The 22,951-nt window shown below is 33.2% G+C and overlaps 1 protein-coding gene and 1 non-coding gene across 5 annotated transcripts in view; both read right to left on the minus strand.

Annotated features, from left to right (window-relative positions):
• CNTN1 (contactin 1) overlaps positions 1–22,951 on the minus strand; it is a 374,843-nt gene that overhangs the window by 106,407 nt on the left and 245,485 nt on the right. For all 4 annotated transcript variants that reach the window (XM_032645482.1, XM_032645483.1, XM_032645481.1 and 1 more), the window contains 3 exons: positions 18,726–18,853; positions 18,228–18,403; positions 2,672–2,792 (listed from right to left, as the gene is read on the minus strand). In XM_032645482.1, coding sequence (XP_032501373.1) covers positions 2,672–2,792; positions 18,228–18,403; positions 18,726–18,853 — 425 coding nt within the window. The remainder of the gene's footprint in view (positions 1–2,671; positions 2,793–18,227; positions 18,404–18,725; positions 18,854–22,951) is intronic.
• LOC116761407 lies at positions 15,433–15,563 on the minus strand. Its single transcript, XR_004351978.1, has one exon. It is a non-coding gene; the product is annotated as a small nucleolar RNA SNORA18 (small nucleolar RNA).

The raw sequence follows: 22,951 nt of genomic DNA on the forward strand, positions 1-22,951 counted from the left end.
TCAGCACATTCCATGGTTGTATTAGTTATCTACTGCTGCATAACAAATTACCCCAGGCCTGAGTGGCTTAAAACAATAGTAAACAGTTCTCTCTCTTTTTTTTTTAACATCTTTATTGGAGTATAGTTGCTTTACAATTGTATGTTAGTTTCTGCTTTATAACAAAGTGAATCAGCTATACATATAAACAGTTATCTCTTACAGTGTCTGTGGATTAAGAATTCTTGAGTGGCTTAGCTGAATAATTCTTGATCAGGGTCTGCCATGAAATTTATAATCAAACTGTTGGCCAAGGCTACAGTCATCTGAAAGCTTGACTGGAAGATCTTCTCTCTAGATGATTCACTCAAATGACTGGGAAGTTGGTATTGGTTATTAATAGGAGGTCTCATTTCCTCTTCCTGTGGGCTTCTCTACAAGATTGCTGAAATATCCTCATGACATGGTAGCTGGCTTCCTCCAAAATGAGAATTCCAAAAACCAAGGCAGAAGCAGCAATGTGACTTATGACAATGTTCAGCACTGTCACTTCTGCTGGCACATACACCAACCCTAAGTGTTAGAGGGATTACACAGGGGTTGGTTTATCAGAAAGCAAGGATCACTGAGGGTCACCTTGAAGTCTGGATCCCCCAATTACCTTGTGACTTTTATTACTGCTGCTGAGTAGTTGGCCATCAGAATGCAGCTATGCAGAAATGTATTTGACTATTTGAATTGCAAATTTCTCTTGATATAAAATGAATACCTTTTATATTATTAGAAATAACGTTTGGAGAATGATTACAACTTTCAGACTTTTATCAGTGTTAAGCAATACTTTTTATCTACCTGTATAGTTTTTTCAACATCCTGCTATAGTGCAGGGACTTAAAATGCTATATCATATTTCTACTAAGTGCACTTGCCAGATTGCTTTGCTTTAAGTTATATTTCCTATGACTAAAGGGCTTTAGAAAAAAAAAACAACTTTATATTTTCGCATAATACCTGCTATACCTTTTTTATATTGGTTTTTCTGTAAAAAAATACAGAGTATGTTGATTATTAATTACCTAAGTGTGAATGGATAAGATTATTAATATTCTTTGACTACATCTGTAAAACTTCGTCTTCCCTGTGAATACTGGGAGTTTGCTGCAATGTAATTATATGAAGACACTGATGCACAGGCATTGTAACATAACCCCTATTGTAACACTAGTGATAATCTTTTAATATGCAAATAATTTCAATTAAATACAAGCATAGAGTATTGCTGGAAGTGACTTAACAGCTAGTGGTCTGACTAGAAAGAACAGTGAATAGTCCCTCTCCCTGATAACTCTCACAGACAGTAGATGTCCCAGATAACAAAATATTCCTAATGGAAATACTGAACCTAAATGAACTTCCTTTAATTTAGCATTTCGTAGCCTTGGAGTTTTATTAATTTTCAATTAATCCAGAATGGGTATTAAGACAAACCATGAATATCATCTCATTTACTAATTGTTTATCTGATTGTGCAAAAGATGACTGAAAAAAAAGTGCAATAAATAATGGTCAATAAATATTTCTAGTAGGTAAAATTGTGAAAAAAAACAAAATTTAACATGTCACTGAGACAGAGGGAAAAAGAGAACAATGAAACTATGAGATCGAATTCTGCAACTCACTAAATATTAATAAAAATGCATATGTGAATTTCACAACTTAGTAGAGAAGGTAACTCATATGTACAGATTGCTATAAAACACATTAGAGAAAGTAGTAATTGTTATGAGAGTTTAGAAGAGAGGGCTCATATTTGAGACCTCATAAAAATGACTCATGAGTTTGTTACTTCTTGAGCCAAGTCTTCAAGGATGGATAAGATTTGGGCAACAATCAATGAAAACAGCATTTAGAAGGAATGCTGTGAACCAAGGAACAGAGGTAGAAATCCTAGGGTATTTCTATGGACTAGTTGGTCAGGAAGAATGGTGAGAGATTAAAGCTAAACAGGCCAAGGTCACCACACCTCATGGAACTTCTTGGGCACTTAGCTAAAAGGAATGGTCTTCATTCTGTAGGCAGGGAGTAAAGAGCCGATGAATGATTTTAAATAAAGTAAGGCATATTCTGAGCTGGCCTCACAGCTATATAGCAGAGGCCAGTAGCAAAGGCATTGTATTTTCAATAAGCATGTATCCAAGCACATTCTCAATCATTTATAAGAACAAAAACACTAGTCTGAAAATCAGTAACAAATAGAAACATGATACATGTACAAATCATTTTTTATTCTAAGATGATACTGGTAAATGTATAACACTTGAGGTTATAATAAGCAGCACCAGTGTATTTTTTCCATAAAAAATAAAAAAGGAAACAAAACTCTATTCAACACATGAAAAGTATTAGCAGGAACTGAGAATTTCTGGTAAGTACTAAGTTTAAAAGCACAAACATTTAGTAGGAGGTATGTGGTGTAAGTTGCTAAAAAATATGTAGTTAGTAAAACAAACAAAATCAGTTCTGTTTACTACTTGGCTGGCATAAATCAGTCTTAGGCATGGGTGAAGAACTGTTCTCAAGGATCAAGACTCTAAATATATAAGAATTCGTACCAGAGTTACCAGAAGATTATACATATTTATGTAAGTCATATAGCTTTGGTTTTGTGATTCCAAAATGTTGAAACTCTTACCTCGCACAACAAGGTCAGCTGAGGCTGAAGAATTGTCCACAATTGTCTGAGCGGTGCACGTGTACCTCCCAGCGTGTTTTAGCTGGGCATTTCGGATGAGCAGTTCCCCATTGGAATCCAGCTGTCGGCAAAAACAGCAGTCATTCAAATCAGTACATTTTTTTCACAAATTAAATGGTATTTAGGATATGAGAGGTACATTTTCCCCTAACAAAATGAACACCTGTTCGAGATGTGCTAACTGTCTGTGTGTTCTTAGGTTACTTAAACTCTAGGCTTTGGTATCTCAAGTGAAAAATAGAGTGAATTACCTAAGGTCCTTTTTAGCTTTAATGTCTTTAGTATTCTATTATTTATATAATCAGAGGGCATTTTGAGAGAAAACACAGGATGAAACTATTTCATTGATGTCTTTTAAAAAGAAATGTGAAGGTCCAAAAATCTTGATGCTCCATGTCAATGAAGATACATAAATGCTGTATGGCTAGGGAGAATTATTAATTTGGTTATATAAAACCAATCTAAACAACTAATTTCAAGACGTGCCACAGTTCATTTTACAAAGATACTAAAAGTGTGCAGAAACTGTCAAAATGGACAATTCTACTAACATGTTCTGTTTTGGCCAAATATAACCTCCTTGTGGGCAAGGATTTTTGTCTTGTTCACTGCTCTATTCCCAGTGCTTAGAATAGTGTTTAACATATGTTTTTTTTAAGGAGGCTTGAGGGAATTTTGCTTATGAATGATAAGGCACCATCCCAATGCAATTTCTAAAAATAGCTAATATTTATAGAATGCCTTCTCTATACAGACCCTGGGATTCTCTTCTGAAAACAGTCCTATGAGATAGGTCCTATTTTGTCCATTTTACTAAAGATAAAAGTGAGACTTAGAGTAGCCAAGTAATTTAACTATGGTTACTCGGTTTGCTTGGTTGGAGGAGCATAACATAGTCCATGTTCATTATCACCAAAATACTCTCTTAAGAGAAAAATCTGGAAAACTCGATTTTTAAATAGACATTTGGTTTCCCTGAGACACAAAAATATTGATTTACTATTGCAATTATAGATATCCAGATAGATTAAAGGATGAAAAACTAATGATTAGGTTAATATTTCACATAATAGATGAAGGTATTGTTTCTGTTATATGACAGACCTGCAAATTTTAACTATTTAATGACTATATGTGGAATAAATGCTCTGCTTCACCATTGGTTCTACTGGTGGCCACTTCACATATTAAATTCCCTGCTGGTCTTGGAAAGTATTTGGGTTGCAATCCTTGCTTGATTAAAAGATTAATTAAAAATAATAGCTAGTTATCATCTGAGCAGATTGATTCAATTTGTTGTAATAGAATACTACTATCTCCATATAAAGAACTGGTCAGTGGCCACACACCTTGTTCCTTGGTTTTAGTAATTAAAATCTCTGAAAAATGAAACTAGAGGTCATACAATTTAATGTTAATTGGAGTCTTCCTGTCCCTTGAGGTCTAAGATTGGGTAAAAATCCAGTTTCCAAGATTTCTTCAAATTCCTAAGGTAGGGGAATTCTTTCCTTCTGTTCTCTTGACCAAGGAGCTCCAGACCAACCTTTTCTCTATTTTGCCATGAAACCTACTAGCACAAAGTATTCCCTAGTAAAATAGGTGTACTAAAGAGTTAAAGGTCATGGAATTGGTTGTATCCCACAAAGTAGGGCAATTATCATCCACTGTATATTTCTATTTTTAAAAGTCCTGTTGGTCATACTTTTACTAAGGATTTCTCAGTGACCTTCACCTCTCTCTGTTCCCTATCATCTTGTTGGCATTCACTCCCACTCCCATATCTTACCTCTCTCTGCTCTTCTCTTCTTTCCCTTGGAAACAAACAACTATTCTTCTTTCCTCATGTTAAGCTGCTTAATTATTGGATGGTTGCTTGGATTCTGACAATAATTCTTCCTCAAACCCTTACTTTCTGTTTTTAGCTTTTGGCGTTTCTTTACCTCTTACCCCTCAGTCCATTTTAATCTGGTTTCCAACTCTTCAACTCATTTTACTTGACTTCTAATAGCATTTGATCTTTCTTCCCCAAACACCCAACTTTTCTAGTCATCTGTGACAGCACATTTTCCAGAAAGTTTGAGAAAATTCTTAACCTCTCATCTTCTTCAACTTCCTTATAATTCCATAATAAATTATTGAATTTGTCCCTTCCTTTTCTTCAACACTTCCTCTGTCCTTGTCCAAGCTACCAACATCTCTCACTGAACTACTATGTCTTATTTGGTCATGACCCTCACCCCTGTCCCATCTATTCTTTTCTCTACTTAGCACTCAGGGTGACCTTTAAAAAATGCAAATTATGATCAAATCATCCCTTTCTATAAAAACAAACTAAAACCTTTAAAAATGTTCCACTTCTTGGAATAAAAGCTGTAAGTGTTATGATAGTCAACTTGGCTCCATTCTCTAAATTCTGTCCAATATTCCAGCTTAACTAGTGCCACCATTGCACTTACACTCTGCTCTCCAGAAGAACATTCCCTTTTTAAGACCTTAAATGTATCTTGTTATCTCCTATCTCTGGTTCTCCAAGGTGTTTCCTTTCCTGGAATTTGATCTCTTCATACCCCAACATCTTACCACCTTCATCTAAATAACATTTACCCTCCCCCACCAATATCAGTTCAAATCATTTCCTTAAGCAAGTCTTTCTGTTTTCTGTTGTTACATTTTGCCATAGCACATTTTACTTAATGGGATATTATATATATCATTTACAATAAAATATTTTTGCAATTATATGATTAAAGTTGGTTTCCCTGAAGGACTGTAAGTTTTATGAGAGGAGGAAACATACCTGATTTCTTCAGCATTGTATCCCTGTGTTACATGTGTACAGCTGTATGTGCTGTAACCCTAAGACCAGCACAATCCCAGGGATATAACAACACCAAATATACATTGTTTGAGTGAATTTTTCAGCATGCTTATTAAGACTTCTGGCATCTGCTCTTAAGATAATACATGTTTACTTCTTTTCAGGTACAAGCAGAGTTAGGATAGCAAGTTCATATAGCCCATCACAATGGCAGAATTTTGTAAGCACATAATGAGACATTTTGATGTCAGGATGAAGTACACACTCTTGTTACCTCTTTTCCCACTTCCTGTGCCCCAGAAACTTACATTTTACCATGTGTTCTCTTTCCTGCAGACCTTTGTACATATCACTTGCATTGCCTGGTTTCTCCCATCTCCCACTTCTATCACTTGGCTAACTTCAAATCGTGGTTTAGATGCCCCTTTCTTCTCTAGAATCCAAAGTCCTGGTTAGGGGATTGCCCCTTGCATATTTTCATTTTAACTATCCCTTTCTATTCTAATTATTTAGTTGTTCATTTCTTCTACTAGACTGTAATTCTTTGAGGAATGGACTAGGTCTTATTTATTATTACACACAAATTATGTATTGTGATATCTGACATACAGGAGGAATTCAACAAATAAATATTGCATAAATGAATTAAAATACCTATTATCTAAAATGTTTTTTGTTAAATTCTTTTAGTAATTTCATATGATTTTTCAGGTAAGATAATGATAATATTATAAGATAAAATAGCTGAATTGAGAACAACTATTGCTATCCATATACCTGAGATCAGCTATCAATTAATAATATATTTCAAATTATTTGTAAACAATTTCATGAGTAAATATAAACGTTTTAGGAATAATGTGTAAATTTATAGAGAAAAGAATGCAGTTGACATATAAGAAAATGGACACCTCTAAGTCTTTCAACCACCCATATTTGTTGTAAAGAATTAGGCCTTTACAAATTCAAAATTTGTAATACAAATCACAAATTTACAGAGAGATCTGCCCTTTCTGTCAGCTTCTGGAAGGTAACCTGTAGTATTCTTTCTTTGCCTGGGCATCTTGGGTCATACTGAATAGTTCTAACCATGTGATTTAGGGTGGAAATTAGCCACATCTGTATAGTTTTAGAGTAGGGGCTGACCATGCCAAAAAGACTAACATTGTGGCTTAGGGTAGGGGCTTTGGGTCATGTGTTATCAATCAACCTAGATATTGAGATTAACCATTTGGGCAATCAATCAGTCAATCAATGCCTACATGATTAAGTCCTGGTTAAATCTCTAGATATCAAAGCTCAGGAAAGCATCCCTGGTTGGCAATACTCTGTGCCTACTGCCACAGACCATAGCTGGTAGAGTAATGCATCCTGACTCCATGGGGAGAGAACAATGGAAGCTCTGTGTTTGGTACATCTCCTGGACTCTGCCTCATGCATTTCTTCCCTTCGTTGATTTTAATCTGCATGCTATTTGGGTAATAAATTGTAACCATGAGCATAATAGCTTTCAGGGAATTCTGTGAGTTCCCTCTAGCACAAGGAAACTGAGGCTGGTTTTTGCAACTCCTGGAACTTGCAGTTGGTTTCAGAACTGAAGATTGTCTTGAGGACTCTGCCTGACTTTGTAGTTGGCCAATTCTACATATCATACTAAATAGAATTCACCTAAGGGGGGAGGGGTAAAGAAATATTATTTTATTACCTATAGCTATCTTTTTAAAAATATTTAAAGTAAGAAGAGAGTAAAGTTGTGTATATGGGGAAGGTAATAATAAAAGAGTTTTTCTTGAGCCATTGTAGGTGCTAACTGACATATTTCTGAGACAATTTCTAGTGAGGAAAAATAAAATAATATAAAATAATTACCGTAAAATAAAATAATTTAAACATTATATATTAACAAAACAGACGGTTTTAATGTGCTTTAACATCCTTAAAGTTCAATGCATCATAGTACTGAACTTTGACATTAAATATTCATTAATGGAAAGATATTAAAAAATATTTTTAAACTATCATGACACAAGATAATAGCTATATTTGAGAAAGAATAATGTTTGCATAAAATTAAAAGCACTTAGCTCTATTGCATGCTTTTATTATGTTAACTGACTACTTGGGTTGCTTCATGTATCCAAATGAAAGATAATCCTGTTGCTAAACTTCCACTATTTCAATGAACCATGGGATTAGATTGAAATTTAAAAAATAAAATACTTCAGAAATTAAAATTAAAAAAAAACTCAACCTTATAATAAAAAAATGAAAGCAGGAAAATAATATAAAAATAATTTGTGACACCATAATTACCCTTTGTAAAATATTTGAATGCTGTACACCTAATAATCTTCTTTAATGAAATTGTTATAAATTTCCCCAAAATCTCAGTTTGAAACACAGTGCTGTTTTCATATTCACTTATTTAATCCTGAGAGGAATAATGTTGTTATGCTTTTCATACTTTTCACATGTAATGAAAAACACAAACTAATTTGTCTCAAAATATCATATTAAAGTTATACTTACTGAATCTTCAGAATAAACTCCTTAAAAACTTTTAATTAAACTATTCTAAAAGTTTAATGCTAAACTCATTTTAAAAGTTAGGCTTGTTTTAAACATTAGGACTTAGGTAGGTAATGATAGGCCGATTTGCATAAAGCAGTAATAAGCGACTTTAACATTTATTCTCATTCGATCTATATTTGGTGAAGGTGTGGCACTCAAACACCTCAAAAGGAAAATAAAGAAAAAATATGTAATATCATTTCCAATTGAGTTGTGTATGTATAAAAGCTTTGCTGACGTTTTTATAAATGGCACTAGCACTTTCCATACCTCAGGAGAAGTTGAGGTTCTCAGTGGTCGACAGAACGCTTACAAAGCAAGTAAAGATCATGGCTCTCAGCACATTCTAGCCACAAATTAGATACGAATGCTCTCTCTATTTTCACTAAAAACCACAGCTTGGCTGAATTACAAAATGCTTCCCTTCATATGAGGAGAGTTAAATCACATACTGGAAATTGTGATAGCACAGCTCAGGGATGTTCCAAAGTGTATATGTGGTTTACCACTTAGAAACGTCCCAAGTTTAAATCAAAAGACTTCCAAAATATAAATGCCTATTCCTTCCTTTCCACTCCCCCATGAACTAACTTTGAAAAATCAGTCCTGCAGTATAAATGAGTCTGAATTACTAAGTTGTATTAACAAATTCGGTTAATCATAATGAACAAAGAAATATGCCATAAAGTATATACAAGGTCTAGATAAAGCTTAGAGGTCATAATGGCTCTATAAAAACATCTCTTTTGTTCCATTGAAGTTCAGAATGAAGAGACAAATATGGAATACTGGAGGAAAGCATAACCTTTAAAGAGAATACTCTAGAAACCTGTAAGCAAAAATTATTAAATATGTATGATACATGCTATATCCATGAAAAATAAACATTTTTCTTTTTTACTTTTGGCTTCCTAGGTTAAAGAAGGAATAACTGTAGCAAACTCATCAGATGCAACTGCAAACTTTAACACCACCATCACCAACACACGAGCAAAAAAAAAAAAAAAAAATAAGTAAGGGTTTTATAGGTGCCAGGGGCTATTATAAATACTTTACATGTGCAAATTCACTTATAACAACAACCCTGGGAAAGGGGTACTATTCTTAACTGTATTTTAGAGATGAGGACACAATAATACTGTAACTACAACCACCACTACTGCTACCACTGTTGCCGTTAATAGGATACTACTACTGCTGCTATTAATATCAATATTAAGATTTCTACTACAACTTCTGCTATTGTTTCTGCCATTGCTGTAGCTACTATGAACTCCTACTAATACCTGATCTAGCTTATTAAATGCCCTTAAGATGCCTTGCAATGGGCTAGCTACTTTACATATATGTTTCCTATTTAATTTTTATAAGACTCAGAGAGATATGTTTAATCTTCCCATTTTACAGATAAGGAATTTTAGATTTTAAGTTAAGCTACTGGTAGAAGGCTCAATAGTTAACCTGTTTTCTCCAAGTTAAGCTGTTGCCAACGTAGTGCTTCATGGATCAAACAATTGAACTTAGATTCATAGTTTGGTAGGTAAAAGTGGATATTTTCTCATAACAGGAAAAATACAATATGTTATATTTTCTTTCTTTCTTTCTTTCTTTAATTTTTAACCTATTTAAATGCTCAAACATAAGAAAATAGAAAGAATAGTACAATGGCCACCCATATACTAACCAGTTATATTCAACAGTTGTAAACTTCTTGCCATATTCACTTTATCTAATTATCTAGCTGTCTATCTATTGTTGAACCCTTAAAAAACAAATTACTGATACCATCGTAATTCATTCATCAAAATATTAAATTGAATCTCCAAAACGGTAAAAACATTCTCTTAAATAATCACAGAACCATTTTCACACACAACATAATTAACATTAATTTCCTAATATGATCTAATATTCAAGTTAGTGTTATTTTAAATAATGCATAAGCATTAAGTTTGCCTGAATGTAAAATTTTTAAAAAACATAACTTACAAAATCTTATGAAAATGAGTATTATCATTACAAATATACATACTTAAATATATTAGGGAAATAGTTTAGGATAATTACTGAGAGGTCACCCCGTACTTACTCGATCAATGGAGATGTTGAATATCCCTGAATTTGGCTATTTTGATGGCTGAAGAGTTCAATTTTGATCAATCAGACCATTTTAAATTGAAACTCATAAGGAAGGAAATTTTCTTTTCGATGTCTACTAAGCATTTTAAATGATGGACAAAACCATCAAAGCCTTGGGTTTAGAACCCATATTTTTGAGTTGAAAGAAAACTTGAACACTGTTTAATTTATATGGTTTTTAAATTGGTTTCCATTAGCCTTAGGGTTCTGAAGACCTTCATGGATCACTTGGTAGAAAGAAGGGATCAGAATGGGATGTGTTTTGGGATAGGAAGATGTGAGATGCCCTATAGTTAAGGCTTTGGTCTCCTACACATGCTCACAAACATGGGTACAATTTTTTCAGTCAGACCAACTTTACCTTCATCTTTGATATTTATTGGGGTTCTAATTTAAATTTTCTTTGCAAAAAGAATTCTGCTGCTAAAAACCTTCTGTTGCTGTTTTTCAAAACTTCTGGTGTGGCCCAACTTCCTCATATGACAGATGAGAAGCCTGAGGCACAGATTGGCTGTTTTGCCCAAGATCATATAACTTGTCAAGGGCAAAACAACAACAAAATTCCAGATCTTTAGATAATGTTCTGTTTTAAAAACTAGTTTTTTTTAAAAATTAGTTTTTTGGGAATATGAGAGCTAATGACAAAATAGTATATTTCTAGTGTGATATAGTAAATAAAACATCAAAATTGACAATGTAAAATTATAAAATAAAATTCCTAGGACACCAGAAGTTTATATGTTTATTTCCCCTTCTTTTTATTTTATATACACACTGTATTTTGCAAGCATAAAGAGCCAGAATAATTATTCCAGTGATGATTAAGTATGCAAGGAGTTCTATGTAAAACAAATGGGACTTTAATTTTGAATGAATTTTTAGAAATTTCTCTAAACCAGTACATTTCTGAAGAAAAAAGACTTGCTGCTATATGTGCTTAATTCCAAATATTTAACCTTATCTTTGACAAATGCTTCCTAAAGTCTAGACTCTGGGAGTCTCTGTTAGAGAATAACTTTAGCTGGCATGATCTCTGCCCTGGAAGTGTGATGATCTAGAAAATAGCAAAATAAAATAGAATAGTTAGGTGTAAGTCAAGTTTTATTAGGGTAATGGAAGGGAGGTAGAGAAAGTTCAGACAGAATGAGGGATGATAGAATTCTTTCTTTTCCAGTTAATTACTCTTAGTAGAGAAACAATTTGGGTACAGGTAGCCTGCCTTTGTGGGTTTTGTGTGGACCACAGAACTATGTCAGGGGACATTTCACATATTTCTTTCTTTCTCCCAAAATTTAGAGTCTTGAATTCGTGAAACTCATGCAATCTATCCTCTACTTCTGATACTATTTTGAAAAATGCTTTATCTATCCTCTTATAATTTCCTTTTTTGTCTTCAGCACTCTCATTTGCTCAGAATAATATAACTTCTCTTTGTTTCCAACATACTATGCTTAAAACTTTTCAGTCCCTTTTTTCTTAAGTCTTTTTAAAAAAAATCTCCCTTGAGAACAGCATTTCTCAATCTTGACCCTATGGATAATTTGGACCAGTTAATTCTCTGTTGTGGAGGACTGTTCTCAGCATTATGGGATATTTAGCAGCACCCGTGCTAGACAGGTGCCCGTAATACACCACTTGTCTGCAGTTGTAATAAACAAAAATGTCTCCAAATTTCCCTAGGGAGAAAAATTGTTCCTGGTTTAGAACAACCATTTTAGGGCTTACATCATCTCACTGTGCCCTCTTGGTTTTCCACTGTTTCTTCAGCTCTAATTTGATTCTTGTCTTAGTCTGGATTATGGCCTAACACTCCTTTTCTGCTGTAACCTGTTGCCCCATAACTCTGGACAATCTTTACCTTCTTGTTCAATAATGACAGAGAGCCAATGAAATTGAAAGAACAAAAAAAAAATGACTTCTGTTTATTACTGCTTCTCTTTCTCTCTTTTTGCATGCACAGAAGCAAAACATCTGTTCAAATTCTGTTCTTCTAGTATGAGATACATGTTTCAGATTTAAACACATTTTTGTGACATGTTCAGTAGAATTAATATTTTCTTTCAGGCTTAGGGTAAGAAATCTGTTTACTTTGGTTTTGAATGCTGTCTATACAGTCAGAAAAAATGCATGTCCACACACCTGCAAACACACACACATAACCTATCTCTCTAAAGGAGATCACTAAGAACTGCCTAGAGTTTTATAGTTAGGCAATCTGAAACTCTGTAGACTCGACTTACAATGTGATGCAAAGGTTTCTAATCGTGTAGGAAGAATAAAGTAATGTGGATAACTTTGAACGTAAAAAGTTCATTAAACAAGATTATAGAATAAGTTAGGAGTTGAACTGCTGTTCAGCTGCTGTCTTATAGTGTTTCAAATAATGAGAGGGAGGTTATTTAAATAGATATAGACATGAGTACCAGTCAATGGATTAGAAACAAGTGGTGAAGACCACAGGGTCTACAATCAAACCACCTTGGTTTCAAATCCTCTCTCTGCCACCAGTAAGTTATATGACTTTAGAAAAGTTACTTAACGTTTCAAATCTTGTTTCCCCACCTCAGAAATTGAGAAAAAAATCACAGTAATATGTGCTCCGTAGAGGACTGCTATGAAGATCACCTGAGAAATACATGAAAAGCATTTAATCCAATGCTGGCTAAACAGCAAGCACCAGTAAAATGTTGACTATTATTACCTCTCCATTGCCCTCAGCAAGGAAATACCTAGAATCTTTTGTCTCAAAGTAGGCATCCAGTAGAGCAAGCAGTGCAAAATATAAATCATGAAAAATGAGATCTATAACCAGAAAAAAACTATCTGGCAAAAGCTTCTGGAATTTTCGATGTAGAATGATTGCTCTATTATAAAAAGTATTAGTAATAACCTGACAGATCTTGTGCCAAGAACTTTATAGGCATTCTCTCATTGAATTCTCACAAAAATATTATGAAGTAACCAGTATTGCAAACCCAATGAAGTAACCTGAATGAAATAAGTGAATTACTACTAAAATTTTACAGAGGGGGAAATCTGAAACTTAGAGAGGCTTAATCACTGACTCTAGATTAAGCTTAATGGAGCCTAGAGCTCTGGTTGTGGCAAAGCCTCTGAACAATTCATATGATATTTATGAATTCAAAGCAGGTATGTGAAATCTTCTAACTGAACTATAATTTTAACATTTATTTGTAAACAGAAAAAAAGCAGCAATACCAGAATTAGAAAGTTTAAGAAACTCATGGTTAACTAAAATAATGGCTCTGACAGGGAGAACTGTCAAATAGTTGAAGGAAAATGACTCAAAGTGGGTGTCAAAAGTTAGATAGCTCCTGAAAAAAAATTTCTGCAGATCAGGTACCACCATGAGAGAGGCATAAAATGATATATTACAAATACATATTTTTTGGTAGATAGTCTTACATCCTTTATAGAACAAAATGGATTATAAATTAAATTGGTAAGTAAAATGACTCCGTTTTTGTATAAAAACTCCGTTTTTGTATTAAAACTTTTGTATTAAAACTTTTGTATTGTATACTCGTTTGTATCTAAACGAGTAAGTAGCTACTGAACTGGAAAATCAAAATAGAAATCATTTTATATTTGGACTTGAAAAATATAGGTATTTGCCATATAAATTTGACAGAATAAAAGAATGCCAGATAAACTACTTATAAGCTTATTGTATCAAAGTTCCAAAGTTATGAAATTTGTAATTCATATATATATGTATATATACATATATATACTTAACATCAATGCATAAATTCAAGTTCAAATGAAACATTTACTGACCCTAATTACATAACGATGTAACACTCAGTGAATATTTATTGAATAGTGAAAGAATAAATAACATGACAGGTAAATTAGATATTTAACTTCTTAATATTTTTTCTATAATCGGTATCGTTTACTTACAACTTTAAAATTAATAGCTACATTTTAAAACTAATTAATTCAAAAGAGTTTTTCATAAAGCAGGATCGTAAATGTAATAGAAATGTTATTTATATATTTAAATTTTATAGGTCACTATAAATTCTTAAAAGAAATGCACATCTTCAAAAATATATAGTTACCTTTTTCCTGATAATTATATTAATATAATTGGAAAAAGTATAAAGAAAAAAATTTAAATCACACATCTTAGATATAATTAATTTGATATAGATATATATCAAATTATATATCTTAGATATAATTAATTTGATATAGATATATTAGGTATATATTAGTTATATTATAATTTTATATATATGATAGATATATTATAATTTGTTTAATTTCATAAAGCTTCAAGTTCCAAGTAGGTCAGGCTGTGAAATTTGAAACCTTATGCACGGTTGCCACATGGTGGTCAAGATCAAGAATAGCAAGCTAAACTCACAGCATGCTTGATTATTGAATATAACGTATTATTTAAGCCAAACTTGAAAATAAAAACTTAGGTTCTCAAAATTAAAAGTGTAAATTTTTATGTCTATATTCTTCATGAATTAGAGTTTCTGATATTAATTTTTAACAATTAAAATTATTAAAACATGATGGTGACAATGACATCAGTTTTGTTAACTGTGATAGCTACTAAGTCATTTATACTTAAATTTTAAACTCATAGGGTAGCTCTGATTTATTTTGGATCAGAGTCTGTGCTTGTCTTTTGTTCCTACAAAAAGTGTAAAGGTTTTTTTGTTATTATGTGTAACACAGGCAAAATTATTTAAGTCAATACATTTTTAAGGAATTTCACATGTTCTGATTCCTTCCACTGCCAATCACCTTGGTTTCTCCAATGTTTGATCCATAATTTTCAAGATAACCCTTTCAAAAAGAAATTTGTCTCAATCCACAGTTGTCATGTTGTCGGTCCACAATTCTTTTAGTTGGGCTTCTTTGATCTCCACTGGAATATGGACACACTTCAAAATTCCCCACCTGTAATCTTTGGGATCCAATTTCCTCAAGCAATTTACTTTAGGACCATGTTTAGGGTCAAAGGAGATGGATCTGCCTGGCACTGAATTTTAGACACCCTCTAAACATGCATTAAGTTCAAACCATATTCACTCTTAAGCTATCACACCTTAGAACAGTACAGATCGTTGGGATATGCCAATACCCAAGATAAAATGTTTGACTGTTAGGTTTTTCATAGTTTATTAGCAGCTATCTTGAAGTTCTTTCCCACAGATCTAACACATAGTTCTCTCCGTAAAGGAAACCACACGGTTACTCTATGAGGCATTTCCAACAATGTAGGTCTGCAGAAAAAGTCCCACTGGGATAGACCTCAACAGTGCCTGTGTTCGTCTTATTCACTGTTTTATACACCCTAGTGCCTATCACTATTCCTGCTGTGGTATGGGTTCAGTACTATATTTTTAAATGAACAAGTGATATTCAATAATTGAAATGTTGCCAGAATTAAATAAAATATAGAGACATGATTTAAAAAACCAAAAAATTATATACTGACATATTTGCTAGTGCAATTTGAATAACAGACAAACGCAGGCAGCAGTGTTCCTTCCTTCGAATTTGCTTTCCCCAATACCTGCCATCCCTGTTATGTTTTCATTCACTGAGCTTTAGGTTGGAAGAACCCCTCCTTCTGAGTGTTCTCTTAGTGACTCCAGAAGCAATTACTAGCCATTAGGACTGGCTTCCAAAAGGTGGATCAGACCCATACAGTGTTTTACTCAAATTTGTGTGGTACATTTAGCAGTGAAGTGTGACTTTGAAGTTTGCTTTAAAAGAGAAGGAGGATGCAAGGGAAAGCTGCATAGATCTTTCTTAGGTTCAAAAGGCAGAATTAAGTTTAATAATTCAAAATACATTTCTTATCTGGGTTTTTTAATTATTTACAGAGTTAAATCGACTTGTCCATCTACAAAGTGCTAAAAATATGTCTTTGATACTTCTACTCACTGAAGTTGCGTACTTAACCAGTGAGTATGTTTTATGCCGCTGATTGTTATTATGCTTCTTATATGGTGGAGTGAAGCAGAAACTGAGCCCCTGAAGCCAGAGTATGGGCTCAGAGTCAGGGTCTGCTCTGGCTTCCCTGAGGGGCAACAACCTGAACCCCTGTGGCTAACATCCACAAAAGGAAGGAGTACAGTTAGTGATGACCAAAGTCTCTTACATTGTTATGACCTAATGTAATATTTATTTCTTAATTAGTCTTTCAGTGGTTTACTTTTCTCTTTTTTCAAGCCATGGGTCTCTTTTATCTTATTTCTCTCTTTTTTTGTCTTTTTCTCTCTCCTCCTCCTCCCCCCACACCTCTCTCTTTCTTTCTCTTCTTTCCATCCCTCCCTCCCTTCCTTCCTTCCTTCATTTTTTTTTGAAATGTTTATTTACGTCAATCAACGTAAAGTAACTTATTTTAAAGAACATAAAGAGGCTCCACATATGAAGTTTCAGCTTAACTTAGGGTAAGTTATACCTTCAAATCTATTTTCAGAGACTCTACTGCAGCTATAAGTAACTACTTGTATAAACTATGCTTGTTGCATTTTAGAAAATATTCAATATATAACATCAAGCAAATTCAAAAGTCTACTTTTTTAAAATAAAATCTCTGTTTAGCTCACTTCTTTTCTTCAAATGAGTAAAAACTGAGTGGTATTTGCTTTTCTTGCGAAACAAAACACAATTTGAAGAAATTATTAAAGACAATGGTGCCAAATTTATTAATGTTGGGCATTCTTACAATTAAGCACATCAAAATAGATATATAAAGAAAAAAATATCACATGGTATAATGTTAAAATCATTCTCTACAAATTCCCAGTTGTTTATTTTTAAAGTATAAATTTGTTTCAGAAACTGAAAGACAGTAGATTCACTGTAGATGTACAGTTTTAGCTAGATCTGTTAGATTAAAAAGAAAGAAACTGGAATTACAGTTAACATATAGAAGGCACAAACATTGATACTGTATTGATAATTGTTCTATGAATCTATCTATTAAAAATTTAAGAATAAATGTTTCCATCCAATTAAAAACAATCTTAACCTGACTGAAAACTTGTTTTGGCTTTTTAAAGTGGAAAGTTCTAGAAGAATTTTTGTAAAAGAGTTAGACAATTTGAAAACATAATATTATAATAGATACATATCAAACTTCAGAGTTCGTAGGACTTGAAAATCTTAAATATTCTACTGAGTTAATTCAAACTTTTATTAAAAATTGACTTCTAAAATTAGAATTAAAGTTTTCTTGACTAAGCATATGTTCTAAATAGGTCTTTAGGTTCCTAAATGATTGCCTTTCTAAAGAACAGACTGGAAGAAGAAGTGATCAATTTGCCCTTTAAATACACTGTAATTTAGGCAGCCCTATCAGTGCAACAAGTGTGTTCCTATGCAAGTTGTTATACTTGCGTTACTTCCCAGTCTTTTTCCTCTATTTTCATTTCTATACAACGATACCACTATGCTTAATTATAGGATTTGTATCATGTAAGCTTTCTTATTCTTAAAATACAGCCATTTAACCCTTTTAAAAGTTGCATGGACTAGTTCTCCAAACCCTCCCACATATATAGCTTGTCTATTCCTTACCCTCAAAGAATAAAATAAATGCCATAAAGTCATCACTATAACAAAGGATAAGTTCTGTGCTCTTACTTAGTTTAAAATGAATGTGAAGGCACTTAGAACCTATAGTACAGATATAATGAGGCAGAGTACACATTAATATAAAAATTGTATTATAATAAAGAGGAAGTGGACCTAAAGCACAATGAATATTTATTGATTAATATTGCTACCAAAATCCTCAGGGCTAGCCATTTTTAGAAAGGTTCAGGATACTACAATTAATATAAGGAGACCCATGAAAAAATTTTGCCTGTTTTCCAGTCTCATGTACATGATTATGGTAATAGCAGGTGCAATGCAGACACATGGGGGGCATTGGGATGTTAATAAGATGAAAAATAAAACACATACCATAAAATTCCGCTGATAATGAATGTTCTCTTTGTTAAAGTCGATCACATAGCCATTGAAGGACCAAACAAATGTGAGATCCAGTGCAGGATCAAAGGAAGCGGCACACTGCATGGTTGCATTTTCTCCAACAGTGATATCGGCATTAATTGGAGCCAATATAATTCGTGTGGGATCTACACATTTTTAAATAAAGGAGTAAACCACAATTCAAAAAAATATGAGACAACATATTATCTAGTACATAAAAAAATTAAATTAATAATTAAATTCAATTAAAATCAATATCTCTGTGCAAAACAATAAGATGTTTACAAATTTAAATTCCAAGAATAGTTTCATCAAACAAGAGATTTGCACAGAAGGCTTTTGAAATGGAAACATCAAAACGTGGATTGTCTTATAAGCTTAGTGCTGAATCACGTCTTATAGTACATTAGAAATTAAGCACTGTCAAATTTTAAAAAAACAAGTAAAGTTAATCAAATGGTTTCTTACCTGTGATAACAAGAGTCCCAGTGCTATTAGCCTTCCCTTTATTATTTTCTACAAAGCATGTATAGACACCTCCATCATTCCTTGTAATGTTATTGATTTCCAAGCTGCCATCTTCCCAAATGACTATTCTATTGAAATGAAAGAAATACATATTTCACAAAATTAATTTAATGAAATACGTTACTATTCTATGTCTTAGATTAAAAACACTAACATCTTAGTATCATTAAAGTTTTACATAAATTGCTTGACAGAGACTTTTTTCAAGATGAAACATTCTAGCCTTTGTTTAGAATATTCTTTCTCAGCATCAAGTTTTTTTGGAAAACCACCTTCATCTTTTTCTTGGACTTATCACAGTAATCTCGAACTGTCCTCCTGCTGCCAACCTTGCCTCTACACAGTTTCTTTTCCCACGTGTCAGCCAGACATGAAGACATACACCGCATAAGTAATACAATGTCACTCTTTGGCTCAGTGATGTCACTCTACAGCTCAGAAGCCTCCAGTGAGTTTTCCATCTCATGCATAGTAAAAGCCACAGCCCTTGTTTTGCCCTTTTAGGCCCTGGTCGTTTTCACAATCTGTTTCTCACAACCTTCAGGGTTTTGCACAGTGGCACCTTCAGTAAAGCTTTGTCTGATAAATTCTAGTTAGTATGGCACGCACACACTCACCCATGGCACTGCTGCTGTCCTGGCATTCCCCATGATATCCCTCTTCCCAGATTTTTCTTCCTAACACATATTTCATCAGACATACTTCAGCTTTACTTGTTAATCTATCCTTGCATTAGATGGTAGCATCCTGATGTCAGGAATTTGTATCTGCTTTGTTTGTGGCCCCATCTCAAGGTAACATATTCATTAACGTATACAATCATTAGGAAAAAACAAAAAACTATGTTCCAGGAATTCCTTAAGGAGTGAGACATGAAACAATGAGTAGGCACTCGATCAACCTGTTTTTGAATGTATGAACTACATAGAGTTTAACTGAAGCTGTGGCTCTCTACATGCCACCATAAAATGACTTTTAAACCACTGTGAGACAGACTTAGATCAGTCATAGGCCTGAAAGAAGTGAGCCCAGATCTTCCAGGAATGTGACCCCAGGACTTCAGACTTGGTAGTTAGAATGGACTGTTATTTCCACAGCCACAGAGGAATACAAACATATTTTAATTTTAGGAAATTTCAAAGAATGATACTGTAAAACCTATCTTAGTAAAAGCTTCTGTAACAGATTACTTTTAGGAAATTCTTCTATGAACAGAAACTAAATCTTTCATACTAATAGAACTTAAATGTATTCCCTCTGCCTGTCTGCCTCTTCCTTGGAGTCAGGAGACCGAAAACTCATTATTTGTAACCTTATTATACCTAACTCTTACATATAATTTATGTTACATTAATATTACGTATATTATGATATATTACATATAATTTATATATTTATTATATAACTTTACTATATAATGCCTTGCACTTACATTCAATATTGGATTGCCTGTCATTGGATTTTATTTTATTTTAAAATTTTTGATATTCTTTTCCATTATGATTTACTACAGAATATTGACTATCCTGTGCTTTAGAGTAGGACCTTATTGTGTATCCATCCTATATATAATACTTTGCATCTGCTGATCCCAAACTCCCCATCCATCCCCCCACATCTCCTTCCCCCTTGGCAACCACAAGTCTGTTCTCTATGTCTGTGTTTCTATTCTGTAAATAAGTTCATTTGTGTCATATTTTCGATTTCACATACAAGTGACATTATATAGTATCTTTCTCTTTTTCACTTATTTCATTTAGTATGATAATCTCTAGGCCCATCCATATTACTGCAAATGGCATTATTTCACTCTTCTGTATGGCTGAGTAATATTCCATTGTATATATATACTACATCTTTATCCATTTATCTGTCAATGGACATTTAGGTTGCTTCCATGTCTTGGCTATTGTAAATAATGCTGTATGAACATTGGGGTGCATGTATCTTTTCAAATTATAATTTTGTCTGGATATATGCTCAGGATTGGGATTGCTGCATCATACGGAAATTCTATTTTTAGTTTTATGAGGAACCTCCACATCCTCAAAAGGGTAGACTTTTGTCATGCTTTTGGGTGTGGCAAAGGGTGTAGGAGGGTTGCCTTTTCTCCACACCCTCTCCAGCATTTACTATTTGTAGAGTTTTTAATGATGGCCATTCTGATCAGTGTAAGTGGTACCTCATTGTAGTTTTGATTTGCATTTCTCTAATAATTAGCAATGCTGAGCATCTTTTCATTTACCTGTTTGCCGTCTGTATGTCTTCTTTGCAGAAATGTCTATTTAGATCTGATTTTTACTTTCCTTAAATATATAATTTCCAAAACCTTAATTTATCTCTGAAGCTTTGTACAAACACATGCCAACAATTCTCCATATATTCCATTTTAAGAGCAGAGCTTCATAAAGGACAATTACTACATACATACTTTATTAATAAAAATCTCCATATAAGAAAACACCAAAAATTTAATCAAGAATATATTCCATAATTTCCTTGCTCGTCTTTAACTCCCCAGTTCCAACTTAAGCTCATTTCAGAATACTTTTTACTTATTGAAGAAATAATGTAATAACATAATATAAACATAAACATAAAAGTAGTTATTTGATATTGTGGAAGCTATGCCAATGTCCCTCTATGTTCTCTCACTGTGAGGAGTGTAACTGATCCACAGCTCTAGCTGCTGCACTCAGAAATCCATCACTGTGTTTGAGCCAAAACAACACTTTCCACAGGTTGCTCTCAGCCAATGACTGAGTCCAGGAGGAATTTTAAGGCTGCGTATTCCAAGTAGACATCAGACTCCTCTGATGGGCATTTTTAGCTGGAACGCTTTCCAGTGGTCTTACCACACTCTATTAAATCTGCACTGCAGTCCATTTCTACCCAGCCTTTCTTCCTTCCTTCCCTTTCCCCTTCATTTGGAAGCAGACCTGAATCTCAGATGGCTGTCCCAGGCTTCACCAAGAGTCTTCTCTGTTTTCCTTCCTAGGCATTGCCATTAATAAATCTCTTGCATGGCAAATCCCGCATTGTCATCTGCTTCTCATAGAACTCATATTAACACAGTACTAACATTAATATGTCTCATTTTTTCTCACTAAGCTCTAGTGTAAGTCCTTAGCCAATTTTCCACCCCCACCCCATTTAATTATTTTGTACGTAAAGCAATGAAAATTATCATCAAGTTGCAATGGAAAGAACAATAGCAACAATTAATCTTTCTAAAACCCACATTATATTCTTAGTTTTCTCACATATATTAGCTCTCAATTGATCATTGTCATCTTTAAAGGGTATACTTCCTTGTGTTGTTCAGCTCACCTACACTTTCAGGTACTTTGTCCATGACATTAAAATTACTTTCAGTAAGAGTATTTAGGGAACTTGATGTTTTTGAATAATGATCCATATTCTAAAGTCAATGTAGTTAAATTATCAGAATCTTATCCTTATTTTCAGATTAGATCATATAGATAAACAGTCAAACAAGCCATGAACCATCTGGTCTTTAATAAAGTAGTCACTTATTGTTGTCAAAATTATTCCAGTATAACCTCCATCTTATTTGTTAATGTTTAAAGCACACCAACTCTGGGGTAGAAAAGAATCTTGGAGAGACTCTCATATAAAAGGTTCAGATAAAGACCATTTTAGAGTTGATAGCAGTCCATTGGTTATAAATGAACAACTACAAAGAAATTCTATTGGAGAATGCATATAATTTTAACCTTAAATAAAATCATACAATTGAGAACTTAATTACAACTTATCAAGATTTATATTTCCTCTCTCCTGATTGCAAGTACTGCATATGCCATTTTACAAACCATTTACCAGGCACAGAGATAACTTAGTAATGTGGAACAGTTTTTAGGTAATTATATTAATCAGAATGAGATTATAGTTATGCTCAAAGACAGTTATTCAGTTACTCCTTGAATATTATTTTCAACAGAAATATTTCTCTAAAAGTAATTATTAGTTTAACTTTTCTTAATACATACTATTTTATAACATTCAAACTTATTTTTACATGAAATACCAAATCTATAATAAAGAGATACTTAAATAATCTGAGCTACTAATGGGTTAACATAGTGAGCAAAAATTAGATTTATAGACTCTTTCATCAAAAGGTCATACAATTTGATTCAAAT

This window comes from Phocoena sinus, chromosome 10 (assembly GCF_008692025.1).
Source record: "Phocoena sinus isolate mPhoSin1 chromosome 10, mPhoSin1.pri, whole genome shotgun sequence".
NCBI lineage: Eukaryota > Metazoa > Chordata > Mammalia > Artiodactyla > Phocoenidae > Phocoena > Phocoena sinus.